Raw genomic sequence first — 23,296 nt, 5'->3', positions numbered from 1 at the left:
AATCTGATCCTGTGAGTTTTGTGGATGGATGAAAAAGCAGGACTAATTTCCTGGTATGGTATCACCCAGATATTCGTGTATTTAACCAACACTTGCAAAATGTAAACCTAATGTGGAAATTCGTTCGGTGGTATATTTTGTTGGTCCATCTGTGTCGAGGTCATATGCATGTTGAAGAGAGGTACACACTCAACTGGCATGATGACCCTTGTATTAGGTATATCCTAGGCCTAGTGTTAAGGTACCCGGTACTTAGTGAAGCGTAGCTCACGCACGTTTATTAACATTTGGTTACTATACAGGCCGTTTGGTTCAACTGCCCCTGTCCAACTTTGACTTAATTGTACCATGCTAGCTGTTATGGTCCATCAGTTGAATCTGAAATTGTGTTGAGCCATTGAATAGTACATAATGCGAGAAACAGAGATTGTGTATAACTTATGTAGACCTAGTGTTCGGTTATGTTAAAATGTAAATTAGATGACTAAATGTATTACATGTAATATGGGCGAGTAAAAGTCCGAAGGTTGTGGATGACCGTTTAGACCCTCCGTCAAGTTTTCGGAATTTGTCATTGACCTTCAGCAATAGAGGACAGGTGTGTAAGCACTCATGATCCAAGTGGAAAAGCCAAAAATATTGTTCACACACGTTACATGTTAGTTGCTTGATCTTATTTTGGACTGGCAGATTCCTCTGAAAGAGGATGGAACGTGGGAGGCGAAGTTTAATAATTGTGACTTCGTGTCACGTGACCCACGCCAGGTAAGCTCAGGTGTTCTACCTCTTTCCTATGTGCTGCTCTGTTGACGGACTGTCCTTTGTCAGGTGTGTTGTGACGCTGTACTAAGACCTACAAAACCGGGACCAGGGAACAAGGTCCAATAGCTAGCTGGCGCCCTCTCTCAGGTGTATTCCGATTTTGAAAGGCCGCCATGATGGCGACGGAGGTTTTACCTCTCGCGACATTCATTTTAATTTTATACCAGTTTTCACCAGGTAAGTGAATTTCTTAATTGTTTAATTTAACTACATGTGCGATGGTATAGATTTACCGCGCACAGGTTTGTGTTTAAGATATCTTGCGAAACACATTTTTGTACAGGTCCACCTGTGTGATTACCTGTATGTGAAGTCCTCCATGTTGATGACTAACTAGATAAGCATTTCATTGCTAATACACCTATAATAACTACAGGCCAAAAAATGTAATATGTCAATGAATAAAAGACAAACAGGGTATGCTCCTCATTTTAAGTTTTTTGTCTAAATTTCGGACATGAAAAAACATCCATCGATGGTTATAACTACACGTACGTTTGTAAAAGGAAGGAGGTCGAATTGCGTATTGTGAAATGTTTTCATATAACATTTAAGATGATTTTATTAAACTATTTGATTTTCATGTTCTTTCTGGACTTTCTTAGAATATTTGATCAAGTTATGGAAACTATACGTAAATAGGTATCCATACCTGTATAATAAGGTTTAATACTTGTGAGAAGGCATAATATACAGCTTTACAATCTATGCAGGTATAAACATACTTCAAGGACAAGCCTGCGTTATGGTCTGGTATAAAGGCGGAATGAAGCAATTCTTTATATGATCATGTAAACATATATCTATACAAATGGATATATATATATATGTATTAGAATAAGCGATGAAGCCTAGACGAGACAATACCAATATATATATATATATATATATATATAATATAACGTGTATGTATTAGAATAAGCGATGAAGCCTAGACGAGACAATACCAATATATATACATATATATATATATATATACATATATATATTGGTATTGTCTCGTCTAGGCTTCATCGCTTATTCTAATACATACACGTTATATTATATATATATCGCTTATTCTAATACATACACGTTTCATTAGAATTAACAGAAAAGATAAGTTGTCCATGTGGTGAGAAGAGTAAATTCCTAGATCATGTGGTTAAGCATTACATTTACATAGAATATTCAAGTTGGAATAAAAATGGATAAATAAACATGCTAGATAACAAACTCCTCACAAGGCGACAGCCTAACATCAACAACACCATCAATGTGTGCTATGCCAAAATCGAAGAAGACTTGTTACTACTTTATATATAGCGTTACCTGGTATATCTTAAATTTGTAGATGTTTACATCAAAAAGCACATTTCCGCTTGTTAAGAGAGCATAGATATATCATGAATTGAATTTGTATGTGGTCTTTATTTTCTTTTAAATTCTTCTTATTTTCTAAATATGTGAACAGAAATAGCCATCAGTTGTAGCAACACATGGAAATGTATTTAGAGATAGTTTGACTTGTCTGTTCAATGGTTGCAATTATTACCATCATTATATTGTATATGATACATATACTTTATATATGCTACAACAATGTAAACGTCATGGGCATATCTATAGGCTTATATGGCTCAGAAAGTTCATTCAGCATGTTTATTATACACATATTTCCGACAGATAATGCCATTAGTCATATTAAAATATATGTCATATCTAGGGGCTTTTTGTGTTGAATGATATTTTTTTAAAATGGCATGAATTATTTAAATTTTTCCTGTTTTTTTTTTAGGGGAGGCAATCCAGTGTTATCAGTGTGACAGCAATGAAGACCTTTCTTGTCCCTCCAACATGCCGTTTGACATCAATGTCAACGCAGTTGTAGACTGTAACAGTTTTGAAGCTCATGTTCCAGGGCAGTTTTGTGCTAAAATCTACCAGGAGGGCCCAGGCTGTAAGTATAATTTGCTCTGAAATCTGGGTCTCATCTTTATTGATGTTCCTTAAATTGATTTATTAAAGTTATGCTTAAATAGACATACTCAGAATTCATCTGTATCAAGGTTTGGTGAGGTTGTGAGCAGGTAGATAACTGATGTAGATTCTAGTGAAAGTTCAATGAAATAAGGGTTGTCTCCCTTGGGTTTTTAACCTGAACTTTGTTCATGCTAAGTACCAATAACCTGTATTATAACCTTGTGAAATCCATTTGTAAATTAAGAAATAATGGATGCATGTCAAGACATTTAGCTATTACTTGATAAATCTTATCCAGCTGTGTGTTAATTGTTTGGCTTTTTGATTTCAGGGGGTTCATGGATTAAGTACACAAGAAGATGTGCCTCTTGGTCTGATACAGGTAACTGTTACAAAACTGTCACATTATGATTAACTGTAAATCTAGCTGTTTGAGTAAATCATATTTAGAAATAGTGAGGTGTATGTTTTGGTCTTAATTTGCTCAGTTATTATCTTTTAATGCTATGTTTGATGATAAATCAGCATAGGGAAAATCCTTATGTTTGTGTTTAAAATTTGTGCATCTTTGTGAGTTATTGGAGGAAGTTTAATGTATTAGGTGTGGGTAAGTCATGATAGGAAGTTTCCTGTATTAGGTGTGCGTATGTGGATAAGTCATGATAGAAAATTCCCTGTATCAGGTGTGTGTATGTGGGTAAGTTATGATAGAAAATTCCCAGTATTAGTTGTGTGTGTGTGGGAAAGTCATGATAGAAAATTCCCTGTATTAGGTGTGGGTAAGTTATGATAGAAAATTTCCTGTATTAGGTGTGTGTATGTGGATAAGTCATGATAGAAAATTCCCTGTATTAGGTGTAAGTATGTGTGTAAGTCATTTTAGAAACTTCCCTGTATTAGGTGTGTATGTGGGTAAGTCATGATAGAAAATTCCCTGTATTAGGTGTGTGTATGTGGGTGTGTGTTTGTGGGTAAGTCATGATAGGAGGTTTCTTATATTAGGTGTGTGTATGTGGGTAAGTCATTATAGGAAGTTTCCTGTATAAGGTGTGTGTATGTGGGTAAGTCATGATATAAAAACTGCATTAGGTGTGTGTGGATGTGAGTAGGGCACCAGTGAAGATTTGGCTTTTGGCGAGGATCGCTACCAGTACATTCTTTCCCATCAGAAAAATAACTTCTGTGTTTCTTATTAATATAATACCAAGGAAAAGTTTCTGCTTATTTTAGTCTAGTGCAGCTAAAACTCACAACCTCACCATTTTTTTTTATTGAAGATGTGAAAGTGGTTTATTGAAAAATGTCGAAGCAGAAGTTTTTAAATAACTGTTTGTCCTGTCAAAATCTGTGTCTGGAAAGTGTTGTAGCTCAGCTTAATGCTTTGATTGCAGGTGTGGCCTGGGGCTGTCGTTGGATGTGGGATGACAATGGGGTGTTCCGGGAGACCTGTTACTGTGACAGAGATGGCTGTAATAGTTCAGTCTGCTTGTCTCTCAGTATCCACTTGCTAACAGTTACTGCCTGCGTGGTGACTGCCATCCAGTGGTTCTTGTGATCTATTTGACATACATAGACTGTACATAATGTCATGGCTTCCCATTATACAATGTAGATGAGCATGTTTCCTAAATTGGCAAGAGGTGGACATTTACAGATTATTTTTTGTTGATTATATATGAAATATACTTTCCATTTTATATAAGGTAACAGAATTACTCACTATTCCATGTGTATATTTCATTTTGTACATGTATTAGATGTTTTTGGAAATATCATTTTAATAATGGCTTTTCTGAGTTAAAATTCATAATTTTCATCTCTTTGACTATAGGTGTAATTTTTAGCAGAGAACTTTGGGATGATAAAAACCTTTAATCTCCTATAGTCTAACACACACCTTCACTGTGTGTCTTTATTCTGCATCAACATGTCAAACATGTTATAGATCTGTGCCCATACCAGCCAATATGTCAACATATCCCTGTACATAGACATACAAAAACAAAATCATAACTTCTCCGTATTTACATTTTACAATATCAATTTCATATCAAATTGCGATTTTAAATGCTTAAAAGTGTAAATTGTATTGTTTAAAACTGTGTTCCTGGCGACTTGTCACAGGAACACCGCCAATGTATTAAGACATATCATGTTCTACAGACACAATGTCTGTATGCATATCACTTCAATAAAGGCCTTTTGTATAGTTTTATTATATATATAGTTGTTCATTTGTTGTTTCTTTCTGGGTGTAAGTAATCGGGTAGTGGAAGTTTCAATCGTGGTACCGGTACTCGGCTTGTCCTTGCCCGTAATGAAATACTTAAAGCATGGAGAGTAAAACCAGAGGAGCCACGACAGTGTGATAGTTGGCAAATGATCACATGTAGCCTGTGAAATATGATCTCTTGTCAGTTTACCTCCGGGTTTTATCCAATGGTAAATGTATATGTTTAAATAGTAGCGAGTTACATGTCCCCTAGCATGAAGGCATAAACAGAATGAGATAAAAAGATAAAAAAAAATGCGGTGTTGTTACTTCCAATGTATTAAACGTAACTGGTGTAGAAAGTTATCTAGCCATTCCGATCCATGATGGCTTTGTGAATTGAATGGTGAATATAGGTACGACAAACTACATATGTTTTGCGAAATGGATTTATCAGCGTAGACCAAAAGCATTGGTGTGTATGTACGTGTGATTGGGATTAAAAGTCGTACTTAGTTTTTCGGTCATTTGACGACGAGGAGGCATTAGGTGTATGTACATGTGCCTTCTTGTGACAGGGAGAGTTTCTTTAAATGAAACGCCTGTGTGCAGTACTTGCGACCATGCCATCAACACGGATAAATGTTTCCTCTCCGTAAAACAATATCGAAAGTGACGTTAAACATATGCAAGCAAACTATCTAAATGCCAAATCTTGAAACAGCATGAGTCTTCTCCACAGTATGACCGAAATCTTGCCGCGAACTGGTGTAAAGCTATATAGACCTTATACAATTCGTTCACAACTGAGTCACTGGAGTAACTGTAGTGGCGAAGACCTAAAGAAGCATCCGAAGTGAGAGACCCGGCTAAAACCCATGTTATGTATAAAAGGACCTGATAAGGTAAGGCGGAGAGTCGGCCCCAGTGCAAGAAACTGTGACCTTTAAGAAGCGAAAGTGACTATAGTTGTGAGAGACAGCCCTTGACACACTCGCAAGGCCACTACTTTCTTCAGTTCTGTTTTATTCCTGTTTTCCTGTTATATAGGCCTAACCAGCATGAAACTTACATGTATAGGGATATTTAGGTCATATAATCGAAACTGTGATGATGCGGTCACAATGAAATATCTTTTATTTATTTTTTTTTTGTATTAGACACTTTAGAGTGAGGAAAATCACCGCATCACCAGTGGAATTTCTGAAAAATTATTGAGCAAGCCGTTCAACGCCTATTTATTAAGTAATTGAGATATAACAAATGTAACTTTCAGCCTTATAATTCCGCTACATATTACGCATAGCACGGCAAGTTAATCATGGACTACCACATGTGCTCACAAGCAGATCTCACGTATGATTTCGGTGTAGCTGCCACATATTACGTATTACCATACCTTAACTATTATTGTTTCTAATTGATTATTTAATTCAAGATGGCCTATATCTTTACTCACACAAAAATATGTTTGCGGAGAAAAGATTATAAACAATTCCACTCAAATTCTAACTCTTTCTCAAAGTGATGCATATCCTTCTCAGTGACTTCTTTAGTCCACGCTATGCAGACTTTAGAAGAAATATGGATTTTAAACTTGCCAAAATATGACAAAAGTGATCACATTATAACGTTTATGTTTTACATATGAAGACAAACATTAACCAAAACGAACCCTTTACAGCACGCATAAATACATACGAGAAAGTTTTAGTAAAATGTCTTTCTGGTTAACGTCGATCCTCATACAGTAAATTTAAACCAAATGAGGCTCATTTGAGCGGACATTTGTTTTACAGTCATGTAACTCTCATGGGCGCTTCGACCAATTTTTAATTCTGTTTGGCAAATTTACAGAAATGTGCTAGGATTTTGAAACTTGCACTTTCTTACCGTACCTCACTGGGGCCTTACCGTAGCACGCCTTTTCAAAATTTGCACTCAATGTACTTCCCTCATGCTTGATACTTATATATAGGATAACTGGATATATAGTAGAGTTGATATGGTACCCCCCCCCCCCCCCCCCACCCCCACCCCACCCCCCACCCCTGTCCTTAATTTTAGTGCACATCATCAACCGGTAATTCCCACTTCCACCTTGATGATGTGTAAACAGATGTATGTTGAATGTAAAGCTGAATAAAAAAATATCTTAAAAACACTAAACGGTACTAGTTTATGTATATATATCGGCATATACTAGTGTCCGCCGTGGCCATTGCTGGAAGGCCACATACGGCATGTGGAATATTTTGTTTTTCTGGCTAATATCACTAGAAGTTACGTAACGTTGGACTGTCTTCGTGAACCAAGAAGTTTTGCCCTCAGTTATAATTTCGCCAAAGTCAGATGTAGGACGTACTTACTTGTCGCCGTAGATCTGAAGAAACAGTTTATCCCCGCCCGTCCGATGACCGTCTTTGGTTCGTGAGTTTGAACTGACCTTTGTACGCATTAAATTTATCCTTTCAATACCCATCAAATGACTGAAAGTGGCGATTTTGAATCACAGAATAAGGAAACCAGAACTAGACTGGACCAATAGTGCCGAATTGCAGATATTACTGTAAATGTAGTTATGGCGACAAGCGTTGCAGTATATCAAGCAGATATTTACAGGACTATTGGCCTGGAACGTCCTTATTGGTTGACGGCTGGTGTACGAATGTCTTTTCGACGCATAGATTTACTGATACTGGAAGATACTTTAGGTTAATGTCGGGTTTAATATTGGCAATAATACATGCTAGAACAGATCCAGCTTATAAACTAAAACTGGTGGCAGGTTTTGCGTTGACGGACAGTAAACAATATAATTTACACATGCCTGTATAAAGAGGATGCTCTACAGTTCGTGATTTAAATGCCTGTAGTTACATTGGTCTCGCAGGATTTTACATATTTAAAGGTGGGTTCTGTAAAAACGTGATTGTGTGATCGAAACATCTTTTAACATTCCCTTTGTTAGTTATTGCATGCAGTCAGACAGCAGGAGCCCATTCTACAAAGCTGTCGCAATGATGTTTCAAACGTATTTACCATGGTGACGTATCTCTTCACTGTATGTTGTGGAAATTTCGTCAGGCGCAGTTGGCTACGGCTTCGTAGAACGATCACCTGGTCGGAAATGTCATCAAGTTTTTATGGGCGACATTACGTTCAAATTATCATTAAAATAGGAGAAGAACAACAGACTGGGATTTTTAAACGATTCTTAAAAGACCCATATAATTCCAAAACAACGTTATACAGAACAGTCAAAATGAAAAATTAAATACTGTAATTATATGTTATATAATTATATGGGTTTTGCAAAGCAAGGATTAAAGGTAACCCTAATCTCAGGGACATTTTGTTAGTTCGTTTGCCTGGGGTTTAACGTCGCATTCAACACAATTTCGGCCATTTCACGACGGTGTCTCCTTGTACCCAGGTGGACCACAATGCTGTTATACACAGAGCTTCCTTATTCTGGATCGCCAGACTGAGGACACCTACCACATTACACACTAATATCGCGCCAGTAGCGTGCAATATTTATAGTATCCGGGATAACCGATTGTAAAATCTTAGACATGGCTTGATTCGGGATTTGAACCACTTACGAGGCAGACGCTGTAACAACTACATCATCGACAGAGGTAGACATTCTCAGGTATGTCCATATATCACATGTGTAGGTTCAGTGTAAGGCCACGCGCCACCAATGTACCTAATGCTGACAAAAATGAAATATGTAAGGTCGCGAAAACAAAACTGCATGTTTATAAAATAGTTATATAGAGAGAGTAACTTATTAACAAAGTTATGGTTACAATAAAATTTGGGCCTAATCCAGCATCTGTACCTGTTTAAACAACGCAGAGGAAGATGTTACTTTTCCAAGGCAGCGACAGGCTTAGATGTTTAGAGTGTACTGCTAATATCAGTCCCTTGACCGACGAGATAGCGTGTTCGACTCCAGCTCTCGTTATTTCGACCGACAAAAGGTGTGTCGGGAACTTGGGGCAGGTGGGGGGTTTACTCCTCTCACAAACCTGATTGTTGTCATATCGGTATAAGAGAAAAATTCTTGAAATCTGTCAATCACTCAGTCAGAGATTGAAGGTCTATTCCCATAAATCTGACTGCGGTGACATATTTTAGATCTGTATACAGGGTTAAACCTCTCTCTCTCATCCCTTATTAACCTTTATCGAGAGGCTTCAGTTGGGTTCAGCACGATTAAATCTTCGTCAATTTTTGAACAAAATACCAACGTCAAAAGTCAAGTATGTGTTATATATAACACTTTATATGTTTTAAAACCGAACAATTTCATTCTGGGAAGCTGTATTTACATTGACATTTAATATAGCCTGCTATATACATGTACGTTCAAGTAACAACTGCCCATTGACTATGTACGGAAAATGTGTTGTCCTGCATGTATATATAAGCTTTTGTAGGTGGAAACGCCAGGCTAGATAACATATATGTCAGACTTGAAGAAAAAAACCCACACACACACAAATGTATTCGAGCAAATCCCTCCAACTTGTTCTATATCTGCGCAGTTTTTCCATCCCAAATGCCACAATTATGATAGCGTCATTTGCAGAGGGAGTGATTATCTAGCTGATTTCATTTGCAGATTCCGCATGCACGTGATTGGGTCACTACAGATCCGGTATGTAGCCAATGTCCCATGTTACAAAGCTGTCCGCGTTCAAACAACAGGTTTTAGCTGATACACTTTCCATATAGTACTTATTGGCAGAGATTTGCCCTAACTGTGCACTGTGTATACCACTGTTATTTGGCGTCGGTGCACGGTCAGGCTGTGATTATGCCTTACCGCGAGGGTATGTACATGTACGTATAAATAGTGGCCTCAAGCCAGAATACAAACTAAACCAGTCCCGCATTAAAAATATAATGCATTTGTGTGGACAACATGTTTTACAGTTATTTTGAAATTTTATGAGGCGCCGTATGTAGGATGGTTACGATAAGCATTGCTTGACTGAGAGGACAGAGAAGGTAAGTTGTACAAAATATATCTAACACATTTTGTCAAATATCCACAATAAACACTGTAGTGCACAGATAAACTAGTGTGTGTGGTATATCGGTTTTGGCTCTTTCAATATACTGTTATTTGAAATGAAAAGTGTGTACATACGGGACCTCTTCTAAAGTAAGCAAATTAACTGACAGATCATCCGTGCAGAATGTTACAGTATACTCTTCCACATCGATTTGATGTAAAACTACCGTTAGAATACCCTGACGCGAACATTGTTTCTTAATCAGTGGCCGTTAAGGCAAATTTCAAAGGTTAATATGGAGGTAAAAACAGTTACTAATACATGCCCCTTGTACATTTTTATTATGCTGATACGTTTTGCTATACTTAAAATAAATCACCAAAAAATCACCGCGGATTCGAAGTAAATGTGCAAACATTTCTAGACACTTAAATATACACTTATCATATAGATTATGAGATACAGGATAATTTCACGGCATATAAATATAGATTGACCAGATGCGCTTCGCTCTCCTGAAGGCTTGCCTTTTACATGTGTGTTAACATGCAGCAAGCTCGAAAAGCTCGAAACCAAAAAGCCGACGGAAACCCCAAAAGAAAGCGTACGAATGTGATTAAATCATATGTAGGCGCTTCCTCCTTAACTGTATGAATTACAATTCTAAACGTAACTCTCTCGTGGCCACAGAGAAGGAAGTGCCTAATTTAGAGTATATTTATTGCGTTAGCTGTTGTAAGATAGAAGATAACACCGTCAAACGCTGCGATTTGGCGACTAATCCCTGTGGAACTGCCCCAGATTATCAGACGAGATCTAGACAACAGCATGACACGAAGAGAGACTCCCTTGGCGCAGAGCCACCATCTTCGACAAATCTCTCCAATTTTCTACTCTGATCCAATCACACAGACGCTTAGATATTACAGCGTTTTGCCTGAAATCGAGATCACTGCAGGATATGAGAAGAGCAAAGGCGTGGGTGAAATTTGCGTGATGTGTCCGATCTTTGCTGCAATCAATGATCTAAGCATCGTTACACCTTGCCAGATTTGATAAATGTCTGCTGGTTGAGCTGAGGTCAGGTTATGTTTTCCTTTTTTTGTTTTATACCGCTTGCCGATTTTCTCCTCGAAAGGGTCAACGATGAGTTTTGCTTTATATCACCATTGCAGACTATTTATAGGTGTTTGGAAGGATAACGTGATATGTAATGGCACACACACCCTACAGGGATATCTCCACCCCATGTAGACTGGAAGAAGACACGATCATCGTGCCTTCAGAGTGTAATGCTTGTATCCGGAAGTGATTTGGCAAACTGTGGCGCGACCAAAGCATGTCTTTAAGACCACATAACATATCTTTCTTCAGTAAGTTTAGAGATCCACATGTTAATGCCTGTAAATCTCGGTGTTTGTATGCGCTTACATGAGCAATAAACCATAATAAAATAAAAATTGTTGCAAAGTGAATGCATGTTAATTTTGGGCGTATAATATTCTGTTTTATATATCGGTGTCTGACTCCGCCAGCCTCACGGTGATTAATTCAGACTGCTGTGATTGTAGACATGTTCCTAAGCACAGGTATGCATATGCTTTTAGTGAAAAGTGGATAAGCCAACTGACGTATAACATGAACTAGGCATACTTTTGAAATGCATGCAGTAATTCAAACATACGGATCTGGGTGATTGCGGTGTATTCTCGTGACACTTGCTCATGAATGCAAAAAAATGTTTGTATGTATGCAATCCTGAATGTCAGAGCATCGAGTAAAAATGTCGGAATTTTCCCACGGGGAGACGAGAGTTTTTTGTGGATTGTCTTTTTGTCCGTGTATGTAGTCATTTTTTGTACGGTATATTTCACGGCAATCTCATCGCTCATTGTTTGGATTTTCATGAAAGCATTGCTATGCGCCCCGCTTCATGAAAAGCCTTGTTGGCGTTACAAGTGGGCTGTAAGTTCTGTTAATAGAGTTGTCTCGTGAACCACCTTATTCTAGTGTCACGCAGTTGTACTTATGGAAACATCTAAATCTCATTACCCACGATTCATCGTGGGGCGCATGGCGAAGCGAGTTCCGGGACTTACCACAATTCAGGGTCTGTTTTGCCCTGTGTATAAATATCAACTCACGACTGATCGCATTTCTAACCTACATACCACTCAGAGATAATTCGGGTTTATCGCCTGTGTATAGATTACTACCGTTTATAATGCAGTCGTATATAGGTTATCCTCGTTGGAAATGGCCGCTGATGACTGCCCGTGGCTCCGTCTCACATGCGCCGGTCACTTACTTCACACATCCCCACCGTCATCCAGGATAAGACAGCGCTAAGGCTTTCACAATGCTCGTCGAGTAGGCGGGGAATATTGCACATCTGGTGTTTAATCAAACTGGTCTTACAACGAGCCAATGATGTAGCGGTTGTGACGTGGAAACCAGAGTAAATAACAACATCAAAGTCACATGGATTCGCCGGCCGCAGGTCCCCACATGTCCCTCAAGCTATATTTATATAGTAGGTAGGTTCTATATAAGCCTTGACTAACAGATCCACCTAACCTTGTCAATACGACCACGTATTCTTAGCCTTACGACTGAATGGAAATAAGTATATACACAGATATCGCAAAATAGCGGGCGTATTCGGAAATCTTGACAGACGTATAGGGGGGATTCAGGTTGTGTTGTGGCTCACTGACGTATCAGTGTCAGTTGGGCGGACAGACTGTGATGGAGGTTATATACTGCCACTGTGATCTCCCCGAGAGCAGCATGTTGAGCTGCTCTTGAACAATGAACTCGGTGAGGAAATTAACGTACTACTGTCTATCAATCTAATAAGATATTTTAGTTATCAAAGACTACACCTTAAATATGATTTTACACCTAAAATATCGAATATTTTTGGTATTTTCAAAAGTTGAAATTTGGGAATTGTTGTTAACGGTTTCTTGGATACTGAAATGAGCCTGCGATTAGAACTTGTGTATACAGATAAAACACCTCTCTAAGAATAAAAAAACTATGGTGGACTGTTTCCTTTATACATACAGATTAACAGTTTACACACTTCAGATCCGTTCATAGACATTTTAGTTATATGTTATAAGGAATTCAGATTACTATGGAAGCCGATAAATGACCTTTCGCTACCGTAACCATTCTAATAGGCTAACAAGCTGAGGTAGTGAAGTACCTCGCTACCTCGCTGCCTCGCTGTCTCGCTACCTTGCTGTCTCTCTGCCTCGCTACGCTGTATTACAAGGACCGAGGTAGCAACGTAGCGAGGCAGCGAAGCAGCGAGGTAGAATTGGAAAGGGCTTCTAACGGCTTCCATAAATTACCATTGTATTTTGTCAATAGAAGCATGCTTGCAGCGAAGACATTCATGTATGTCCTTGCACAAATGGGTGGTGGGTAAAATAAGTTTTGCAAGAAAGCGGATGCTTCATAGTTTGTCTCTTTGTTCTTTGCCAAAACATGATGATAGGATAACCATGACCCACTTCTGCTAGTAATAAAGACTTACATTGTATTTGTCGGATAGATGCATGCGTATCTCATACAAAGACTGACCATGCTGACGTCCGTTTGAGCGTAAGACAGTGACAAACAGTTGCGGAAGATTTTCACTACAATTGTTGTCTTTACTTTCAGCTGAGACCATATGAACGTGTGTGACGTCTACAATAGACAGAACGAGTGTAAATCCGCTACAAAACCATCAAAACCCACAATAAGCTGCAACATGGGATCAGGGAGGAAGAAAATAGCTTTGGATACCATGTATGAAGGCTTCCCTGGAAACGGTTTGGTTGCCACGTAACCATGTAGATACGCGAAGCTGTAAACGTCTAAATGGCTTATGAGGATACACTCAACTGTACAGCTAGTGTGTGTCCCACACAAGATGGCCTCGAGGTTATTGTGGGGCCATCCAGTCAAGTCCTCCAACATCCAAAGTCATCGCTACATTTGGTCATAGCCCTTTGTATTCTGTTCTCCTCAGTTGTTGCTGTGTCCATGTGTTTATATTGGGGGAGAGGAAGGTTTATGCGGATTCTAACGAAAAGGAAAATGTCTCGTAGTGAAAATCGTGAGATGATTAATTTCGTTGTTCCTAACATAAGAGTAACCGAAGTGTATGTTACAAGACCATCGGGAAAAAAATTTCACAAGAACTTTGCGAAGGAGAAATCTCCCGCCAACAGGCTTACGACTGTGAGCTCCCTGTCCGTTGATGGTGCCTTGTCAGACACATCCCTCAATGCGTATGTAAGTGACGAAGATCGAGAACATACGCAGGCCAGACACTCTCACACATACACACGGAGTCTCAGCAGAAGTCACGGGGACCTCTTGGATGGTTCAGACACCCTCAGTGTTACTGCCAGCTGGGAAGACACTGGTCGCCGCTACACCATGGAACGATTCGACATCAGGCCCAGTGAACTCAACACAGCACAATACACGCAAAGTGCATGTTCTCTCGATTCTTCGGCGAGCGTCTCCTCCTGCGAGCTTGGAAAGATCTGCTTTTCCGTTGCTTACAATGACCGCACGGAAGTACTGACTGTAATCATCAAGAAAGTGGTGAATCTTTCTCCCAGGCCAGCCCGAGTTTTCGCGGACCCTTACGTCAAATTGACTCTCCTTCCTGATAAGACCCTAAAATATGTCACCACTGTCCACCAACGCACACTAGAACCTGTCTTCTGTCAAACGTTTCTTTTTCCTGTGAAGAGAGACGAACTGGAGAGCAAAGCTCTCAAATTGACAGTGTGTGACCATCTTAAGTTCTTCCGGCGTAATGTCCTCGGCTACACGGTGTACGCTTTAAGAGAGCTAGGCTACCCGCTTGTGTTCGGGACACACTATGAAATCTGGAGGTCACTAACTGAGGATTTGCCGGTCAGTAGAGGGAAACATAACTGTATCCACAACTTTGTGCGAGTATTTATATATACTATACTAAATTAATCGTCACAATCACAGTTCGGGCGGTCTAACTTCTCAAGTAACTCATTCATGGATACATCGCAAATCACAATATGTCTTGAACATAAATAATTTGGAGAGAATTTTGCTACCGGGTAGAATAAGCTATCAACAATTTTCAACGGATTTAGAGAAACATATACGTCTCAAATATTTTTTTAAGTTTATTTTTAATTTTTCGTTTTTAAACATGGTCAGGTCGAAATTCATAAATTAGTATTTTTACTTGTAATGTAAAAGATTACAGTTTACAGGAAAACCAGAGCAGTGACAGTAACTATGAAATCTTGTCAGTTTACTTCATTTAGGACTAAATTCAAACGGTGCATGTTTATCAAGACTTTTTAACATCCACAAATATGATCGATAATGCAAATGGCGACTCACCAACACATCGAGATATATAACAGGCTCACATATCTTTATTACAATGTCCCCACCATATATTCTTAAAGCCTCACTTCTTGAATGTCGGACACAGTATTAAATATAGTTCTACATTAACTTAGCATCATGGTTGAGTATTAATCTAACAGAAGATTTTTTATGATATATACGGGTTTGTTTTCTTTTTTACTCAGTTCAAAGGGACTGCTAGCTCTCAGGGTGAAATTCTGGTTGGAATAAAGCTGGATCAGCTTTGCCATGCGTTTACCGTATCAGTGCTTCAAGTGAAAGACATTCTGGTCTCGGACGACGAGAGAGAACATGGTAAGATTGGATTGGATACACCGATGGCAAAACCCTGATTTCGACTTCTAGCTTGCACTCCCTGATTTCAACTCTGAGCTCACGCACCTTGATTTCAATTGTAAACTCGCTCACCTTGATTTCATTTGTAAACTGGCACGCCCTGTTTTTTTCAACTGTAAACTCGCTCACCCTGATTTCAACTGTAAACTCGCTCACCCTGATTTCAACTGTAAACTCACTCGCCCTGATTTCAACTGTAAACTCGCTCACCCTGATTTTAACTGTAACCTCGCTCACACTGATTTCAACTGTAAGCTCACTCACCCTGATTTCGACTGTAAACTGGTACACCCTGATTTCAACTGTAAACTCGCTATCCCTGCTTTACGACTGTAAATTCTCACTCTGCTTCAAATGCATCCACTCTCTGCTTTTCAACGGTAAGTTCCCATACACTCTCTGCTTTTCAACTGTGAGTTCCCATACACTCTCTGCTTTTCAACTGTAAGTTCCCACACACCCTCTGCTTTTTAATCGTAAGTTTGCGCTCAGAGTTTTTTTAAATCAAAGTTTATAGTTTGTGTTTTTCTGTATGTAAGAAGTGCTCCGTGTACTCCTACCCAGCTGTCAAAAGTGATACATTAGTCATGATTAGCTGTTATGTGTGCATGTGTGTCATAGTCAAAAAGACTGGTCATGGAATGCACACAAAACCTGGGCGAGTCCTCACTGGCAGATCAAATATCATTACCTTTTCACAGGTGGTATCAGAGTCAAGGTGACTATAATGGTTGGACAGCAGGTCGTAAAGACCAAGATAAGCAAGCAGAGGAAATACCCAAAGGAGAATCTAGTAGCGTTTAACCAGAATATCAGGGTGCGAATGCCTCAGCTGTACGACTGTATCAACAGGCTCAATGTCTCCGTGTCTGTATTTGTTGATCACACCTTCTTTAAGAGCCGCCTGATCGGACGGACATGTATTGGACCATACTCGTATGCGTCTGATTCTGGATTAAGACACTGGATCAACATGCTAACTTCCCCTTCAGAACCAAATATTATGTGGCACAAACTGACGTAAGGGGGCGTTGTGTATGAATGGAATGGAACGGACGGTTGCTGGATCCAGTGATCATGTTGTTCGCTTATGTATAATTGTGCTCTGGTTTTGGTATGACTGCTTTCGTGCTAATATTAGTCATTTTTGTTAATCATTTAATATTTTCTGTACATTTATATGCTTGATATGAATGTGAAATGCGACTGTTAAATTGCACCTGTTTATCACATCTTCGAGGGTGTTCAGGTAACTGTTTGGCTAAATTCATGTTAACATTGGATGTTACACGTATCAAATTATGTGCCACACGAGAAATTGACGAAAATAGTTAAGAAAGTCTCTCCATTTCGTCCTATACTCACATTGCATAGGGTGGTGCCACATACCAGGACTAGTGTCGACGGGATACTACGGAAAATTCATTGAAATATGTGAATATTTCTTTTATATATAAAGATTTTATTTGTCATTTAATCAGAGTTATCAGATACATGTATAAAGGATTAACAGAATGTCTACCCCATGAAACAGATATTGACCTACGATTTCCTGAGTGACGTGCAAAGACTTTAATTTTATATACAGTGTATATAGTTAATCTTGTGGAGTGCAATAAATCTGTGATATGTTTTTGTTAAAGAGAGGAATTTTTCCTGTGATGCGTGGATTTCTTAAAATGTACACCGCACGAGAACTGTTTGTGCAAGTGAACCGATATACTATGACTATTACAGGGGGAATAAATTAGTTTGGTGCCTAAGTAATTCTTTCTCGTGAGATAATGTGATTTTTCATCTATCACGCCTATCACGTCAAAAGGAATGCTTTCGGCTACAGAGGCACAGTGCTATCTGCCTCTGTCAGATACACCTGTTTCAGTACCTGAATGATATATCAAAGGATTCACAGTATATCGAGAATTGACGACAGACGTTTATGTGAAATGTAATTGAGATTAATCACTTAAGTCGGGCAACGTCGTATTTTTTTCCCCAAGAAAACAAACATTCTCGCAGATAGATAGATAGGTAAGGTTGTTGATTTTATATTAAAACCGTATGTGGCCATCTTTCTCACATTCTCGTACTTGCCCCAAACCGATAAAATCGATCCATATTCGCATGACATCGTCAGATTCAGTCTATATCAGGATGCCAACGCGACATTCTGACAACATTCCCAAAATTCTCAAAAGAGATTCTGACGACAACCGGATAAGAGCTGGGGATTCGATAGAGATTTAGTCGTTAACGCGAAATTAGTTGAAATCAGTTCATATTTGGTTTTATAGAGCGCACCATTTTAATCTCGTGAGAATGTCGCACTGTTATCCGATTTTCGTCTCTTATAGTTTGGCATTGTCATCCAGGTGTTCGTCTTCCTGACCTCTCGTCAGAATGTCGCTCTGTTTTCCGCGTCTCGTGTCATATAATTTGGCATTGTCGCCTAAGTGTTCCTCTTCTTGTGTTCTCGTTAGAATGTCGTACTGTTTTCGTATTCTCGTCTCCTATCGTTTGGCATTGTCGTCCAGATGTTCCTCTTCCTGAGCTCTCGTCAGAATGTCGCAGTTTTCCTATTCTCGTCTATAGTTTGGCATTGTCGTCCAGGTGTTCCTCTTCCTGAGCTCTCGTCAGAATGTCGCAGTTTTCCTATTCTCGTCTATAGTTTGGCATTGTCGTCCAGATGTTCCTCTTCCTGAGCTCTCGTCAGAATGTCGCAGTTTTCCTATTCTCGTCTATAGTTTGGCATTGTCGTCCAGATGTTCCTCTTCCTGAGCTCTCGTCGGAATGTCGCAGTTTTCCTATTCTCGTCTATAGTTTGGCATTGCCGTCTAAGTGTTCCTCTTCTTGTGTTCTCGTCAGAATGTCGCACTGTTTTCCGAGTCTCGTGTCCTGTAGTTCTTGTCCGAATGTGACACTGCTTTCCTATTCTCGTGTCCTATAGTTTGGCATTGTTGTTCAAGTGTTGCTCTTTATGAGTTGAGTTCCCATTTTCGCTTGTAGAATCAGATCCAGGAAATGATCGAGGAATCAAAATTCCAACCAGGACGTGAGATTCAGGCAACGACACGATATTCAGGCCATGACACGAGATCGGCAAGAGATTTTAGTGTCTGCTATATCGTCAGAATGTTGTGTTTTCATGCTAATCTCGAAAAAAATCTCGCCCTGTCGTTAATTAATAAGTACAGCTGTACATGGTTTGGGGAAAGTATGTTGGACAGAGCATGTATATTTTCGCATCCGTCTTGCATGCTTTTCAAAAAGTATTTTCAAGTTTCTTTTCTCAACTGCATGATATCAGTTTAGCTAATTCTCCGGGGCATAGAAAAGGTAAATCTTACTATAAGGCCTTCATTCCGTTCATATAATGTACTGTACTGCAAATACAACACTCTTTTGATGACGCATCTTATATATGGACCAGCTCAATACGTTATCTCCTCTCATCATAAATTAGACTGTTAATTCAAGAGATCTATTTTTCGATGGTAATCGAGAAGATCAAGAATTTGCTTGATCCCGGATTTGAAGATTGTACCTTATCAGAATACAATGCCAACAAGGACTCTTCAAACAAGCAACTTTATCAGTTTACCTCGATCATCTATCAACCGAGTAGAGGATTTCGAAGAAATAATCTTTCCTCGCAAGATTTTTCTTACTGCAGACTCGGTGCCTCACTCTATATGTGGATGATATCTTCACGGAAGCAGGTGTTCTTCTTCCAGTTGAGTTATTTAGTTCATTTCTGTATTAAAGGATGTTCTGCTGATATTCCACAGGTGGTCAAGGAGTATACTGAGACCGGTTAATTGTTGTATATTCAAATATATTTCACCCATGAACTGTACTAAGACTTAAGCCCACTATTGTTTTTATTTATTTTGTTTAAAACCAATTTCGATAGCGTTTCACTCAATGGGTTTTGTGGTTTTGTATGAAATCGGAGTGCCCTGGAGTAAACCCCAGCATGGCCCATGGCAATTTACTAACGAACTTCATCTCTTCCTCTCTAGACCTAAATATTTTCATGAATACCATACTTTCGGAGGAAGAGTGGTGTTCAGGGAGCATTAGATTGTGTAGACGGCCACGCGAGCTTATTGTCACCATGACTTAACGAACAGTGAACTGGGGGAATGTATGCAAATTCCCTATCCAAGGCCGGGTTTGAACCAGCACTTCGTGTGTCCGAGGGGTTGGTATTATTTTCGTCTGGACATAAGTTCTATACTGTGTTTATCCACATCGCTCAACATATACGTAGGTAACAGAGAAACTAGACATCGGTGTACTAACATATTCCACACTTAAATCATAAGTAGAAATAGTTGACTTTAATTTTACAGAGTGACGTGTCGTCCTAATTGGTAGTACTGTTAGACTTGAGAATTGGAACTGTGCACTCACCAGACATCGTTTTATAATCGAAAACGTCAGTGGAAACACAATTGAAGACTATAATAGTCTAATCTTATAATTCGTATAAGTGAAATATTCTTGAGTACGGCGTAAAACACCAAATAAATAAATAAATAAATAAATCTTCGTATCCGAAAATGAAGCACCAAGACACCACCGCGTCTAAAGAAGTTGACGGAAGAGCATCATCTTCAAAACAGGGAAGGGACCTGACTAGGACATAGTAAATTCCAGAGTTAATAACACTGATCCAATAGATGCATCCATGGGCTCTTTATAACAGACTGAATACCAGGTCCATCTCGACTAGGGCCACTAGGGCACGACGCTGTCAATAGTGAAATTCTTGAGTCCCGTGAGAATCAGTAGCACTTCTACAGTTTTTTCTTTAATGTAGTTTGTTCTCTCTTTATTATGAAAGAAATTGTACAGAAAAACATAACCCCTTCAACTGAGCATCTACAGTAGCACTTCTACAGTTTTCTCTTTAATGTAGTTTGTTCCCTCTTTATTGTGAAAGAAATTGTACAGAAAAACATAACCCCTTCAACTGAGCATCTACAGTAGCACTTCTACAGTTTTCTCTTTAATGTAGTTTGTTCCCTCTTTATTGTGAAAGAAACTGTACAGAAAAACATAACCCCTTCAACTGAGCATCTACAGTAGCACTTCTACAGTTTTCTCTTTAATGTAGTTTGTTCCCTCTTTATTGTGAAAGAAATTGTACAGAAAAACATAACCCCTTCAACTGAGCATCTACAGTAGCACTTCTACAGTTTTCTCTTTAATGTAGTTTGTTCCCTCTTTATTGTGAAAGAAATTGTACAGAAAAACATAACCCCTTCAACTGAGCATCTACAGTAGCACTTCTACAGTTTTCTCTTTAAATGTAGTTTGTTCCCTCTTTATTTTGAAAGAAATTGTACAGAAAAACTTAAAACCCCATCAACTGAGCATCTACAGTAGCACTTCTACAGGTTTCTCTTTAATGTAGTTTGTTCCCTCTTTATTGTGAAAGAAATTGTACAGAAAAACATAACCCCTTCAACTGAGCATCTACAGTAGCACTTCTACAGTTTTCTCTTTAATGTAGTTTGTTCCCTCTTTATTGTGAAAGAAATTGTACAGAAAAACATAACCCCTTCAACTGAGCATCTACAGTAGCACTTCTACAGTTTTCTCTTTAATGTAGTTTGTTCCCTCTTTATTGTGAAAGAAATTGTACTAAAAAACATAACCCCTTCAACTGAGCATCTACAGTAGCACTTCTACAGTTTTCTCTTTAGTGTAGTTTGTTCCCTCTTTATTGTGAAAGAAATTGTACAGAAAAACATAACCCCTTCAACTGAGCATCTACAGTAGCACTTCTACAGTTTTCTCTTTAATGTAGTTTGTTCCCTCTTTATTGTGAAAGAAATTGTACAGAAAAACATAACCCCTTCAACTGAGCATCTACAGTAGCACTTCTACAGTTTTTTCTTTAATGTAGTTTGTTCCCTCTTTATTGTGAAAGAAATTGTACAGAAAAACAACCCCGTCAACTGAGCATCCACAGTAGCACTTCTACAGTTTTCTCTTTAAATGTAGTTTGTTTCCTCTTTATTTTGAAAGAAATTGTACAGAAAAACTTAAAACCCCACCATCTGAGCATCTACAGTAGCACTTCTACAGGTTTCTCTTTAATGTAGTTTGTTCCCTCTTTATTGTGAAAGAAATTGTACAGAAAAACATAACCCCGTCAACTGAGCATCGAGAACAGCAGACACAGTGAACAGCTATACTATAGCGATCTTGTTTAACAGAGTAATTTCAAATTACCGCAGAACGCATTTATTAAGAGGGAAACCGAAACTCTTATTTCACTTCACTCTGTGAGCCATTATGACCCAGACTGTAGATCATTAAATATCAGAAACCAGATTAACCTTTTAATTCAGTCAGCCTGGAGTCAGTCGAGCCAACTGGTCACTAATCAACTCTCTGTAAATGTTAGGGTTTAAAATGTATATTTAAGAAAGAAAAACACTCAAAGAATATTTTTTGTGGAAATTGGTTTATTCCTTTCTTTCCAAATTACCTCCCACGCACGCGGACAGCGAATGCCTTTTTGGAATCGTGACGTACAGCTTTATTTCAAGTTCAAGTTGTTTTTTTTTAACTGTTAGTCTCCCATCGAAGCTTGTAGGGTCAAAGCGAACGTCATGCATATGAAGATGTCAGTCTGTAAGAGAAACAATTTGGAACTACAGGTTGATTGATCACCTACATTAAAACACCTGATACTGAATCATCATTGATGTTTGAGGGAAAACCGTACGATTGCGTGGGCCGCACAGTCTTAATTGTGGCTGAGAAAATACGTCTGGCTGCATCGTTTGCTCTTACATGGCTTAATCGGAGAAAGCAATGGAATACACCGTGCTATTTTTGTCGTCATTTAAGCTTAGATTTCCAAGAAAACTAGAACCTCACGGTGAAAAAAGACCCAAAAGGAAAAAAAAGCCAATTTTGGAATTCATTTGTAAAGTCGCAACTTCGCATTATCGTTTGATTAACACCTGGGCCGATTTCCTGAAGATAAAGCCCACTTGGTGATCCTATAAAAGACTCTGTATTGCGTATTATACAGTAATACAATGGTGTAATAAAATTAATTTTCTCCGATATCTCTCTCAGTGTTTAGCCATTGCTTCCAAATGTGCTGACCAGATTTACATTACATCATTACCCGACAACACACGTCATCACATTGTGCTGAACAGATCTACATGACATTATTACCCGACAACACACATCATCACATTGTGCTGAACAGATCTACATGACATCATTACCCGACAACACATATCATCACATTGTGCTGAGCAGATCTACATGACATCATTACCCGACAACACACATCATCACATTGTGCTGAACAGATCTACATGACATCATTACCCGACAACACACATCATCACATTGTGCTGAACAGATCTACATGACATTATTACCCGACAACACACATCATCACATTGTGCTGAGCAGATCTACATGACATCATTACCCGACAACACACATCATCACATTG

General features: G+C 38.8%; 2 protein-coding genes across 6 annotated transcripts; both read left to right on the top strand.

Annotated features, from left to right (window-relative positions):
• Positions 1 to 884: 884 nt before the first annotated feature.
• Positions 885 to 5,004, top strand: LOC135467485 (uncharacterized). Its single transcript, XM_064745262.1, has 4 exons — positions 885 to 999; positions 2,600 to 2,761; positions 3,116 to 3,166; positions 4,176 to 5,004. Exons 1-4 carry the CDS (start codon positions 936 to 938, stop codon positions 4,337 to 4,339), a joined length of 441 nt encoding a protein of 146 aa, XP_064601332.1. The 5' UTR covers positions 885 to 935; the 3' UTR covers positions 4,340 to 5,004.
• A 4,821-nt stretch (positions 5,005 to 9,825) lies between these two features.
• LOC135476358 (synaptotagmin-5-like) lies at positions 9,826 to 19,648 on the top strand. Of its 5 annotated transcripts, none has more exons than XM_064756390.1 (4): positions 9,826 to 9,843; positions 13,705 to 14,958; positions 15,627 to 15,756; positions 16,500 to 19,648. In XM_064756390.1, the coding sequence occupies exons 2-4, from the start codon at positions 13,906 to 13,908 to the stop codon at positions 16,820 to 16,822; spliced, it is 1,506 nt and encodes a 501-aa protein (XP_064612460.1). In that variant the 5' UTR covers positions 9,826 to 9,843; positions 13,705 to 13,905; the 3' UTR covers positions 16,823 to 19,648. The 5 variants fall into 5 exon arrangements, with proteins under 5 accessions (XP_064612460.1, XP_064612430.1, XP_064612446.1 ...); XM_064756360.1 differs by lacking the exon at positions 9,826 to 9,843 and adding an exon at positions 9,850 to 10,021; XM_064756376.1 differs by lacking the exon at positions 9,826 to 9,843 and adding an exon at positions 12,264 to 12,562.
• The last annotated feature ends 3,648 nt before the right edge of the window (positions 19,649 to 23,296 follow it).

Source organism: Liolophura sinensis, chromosome 1 (assembly GCF_032854445.1).
Source record: "Liolophura sinensis isolate JHLJ2023 chromosome 1, CUHK_Ljap_v2, whole genome shotgun sequence".
NCBI classification, from domain to species: Eukaryota; Metazoa; Mollusca; class Polyplacophora; order Chitonida; family Chitonidae; genus Liolophura; species Liolophura sinensis.
The sequence above is the reverse complement of the archived record's forward strand: the minus strand, read 5'-3'. Positions and strand labels throughout refer to the sequence as shown.

Bases quoted from the DNA above. Each gene is read 5' to 3' on its own strand.
- LOC135467485 (XM_064745262.1), top strand. From the start codon at position 936: ATGATGGCGACGGAGGTTTTACCTCTCGCGACATTCATTTTAATTTTA. The intron at 1,000-2,599 runs GTAAGTGAATTT...TTTTTTTTTTAG, and splicing joins TTTATACCAGTTTTCACCAG to GGGAGGCAATCCAGTGTTAT. The intron at 2,762-3,115 runs GTAAGTATAATT...TTTTGATTTCAG, and splicing joins CTACCAGGAGGGCCCAGGCT to GGGGTTCATGGATTAAGTAC.
- LOC135476358 (XM_064756390.1), top strand. From the start codon at position 13,906: ATGGCTTATGAGGATACACTCAACTGTACAGCTAGTGTGTGTCCCACA. The intron at 14,959-15,626 runs GTCAGTAGAGGG...TTTTTTACTCAG, and splicing joins CACTAACTGAGGATTTGCCG to TTCAAAGGGACTGCTAGCTC. The intron at 15,757-16,499 runs GTAAGATTGGAT...ACCTTTTCACAG, and splicing joins GGACGACGAGAGAGAACATG to GTGGTATCAGAGTCAAGGTG.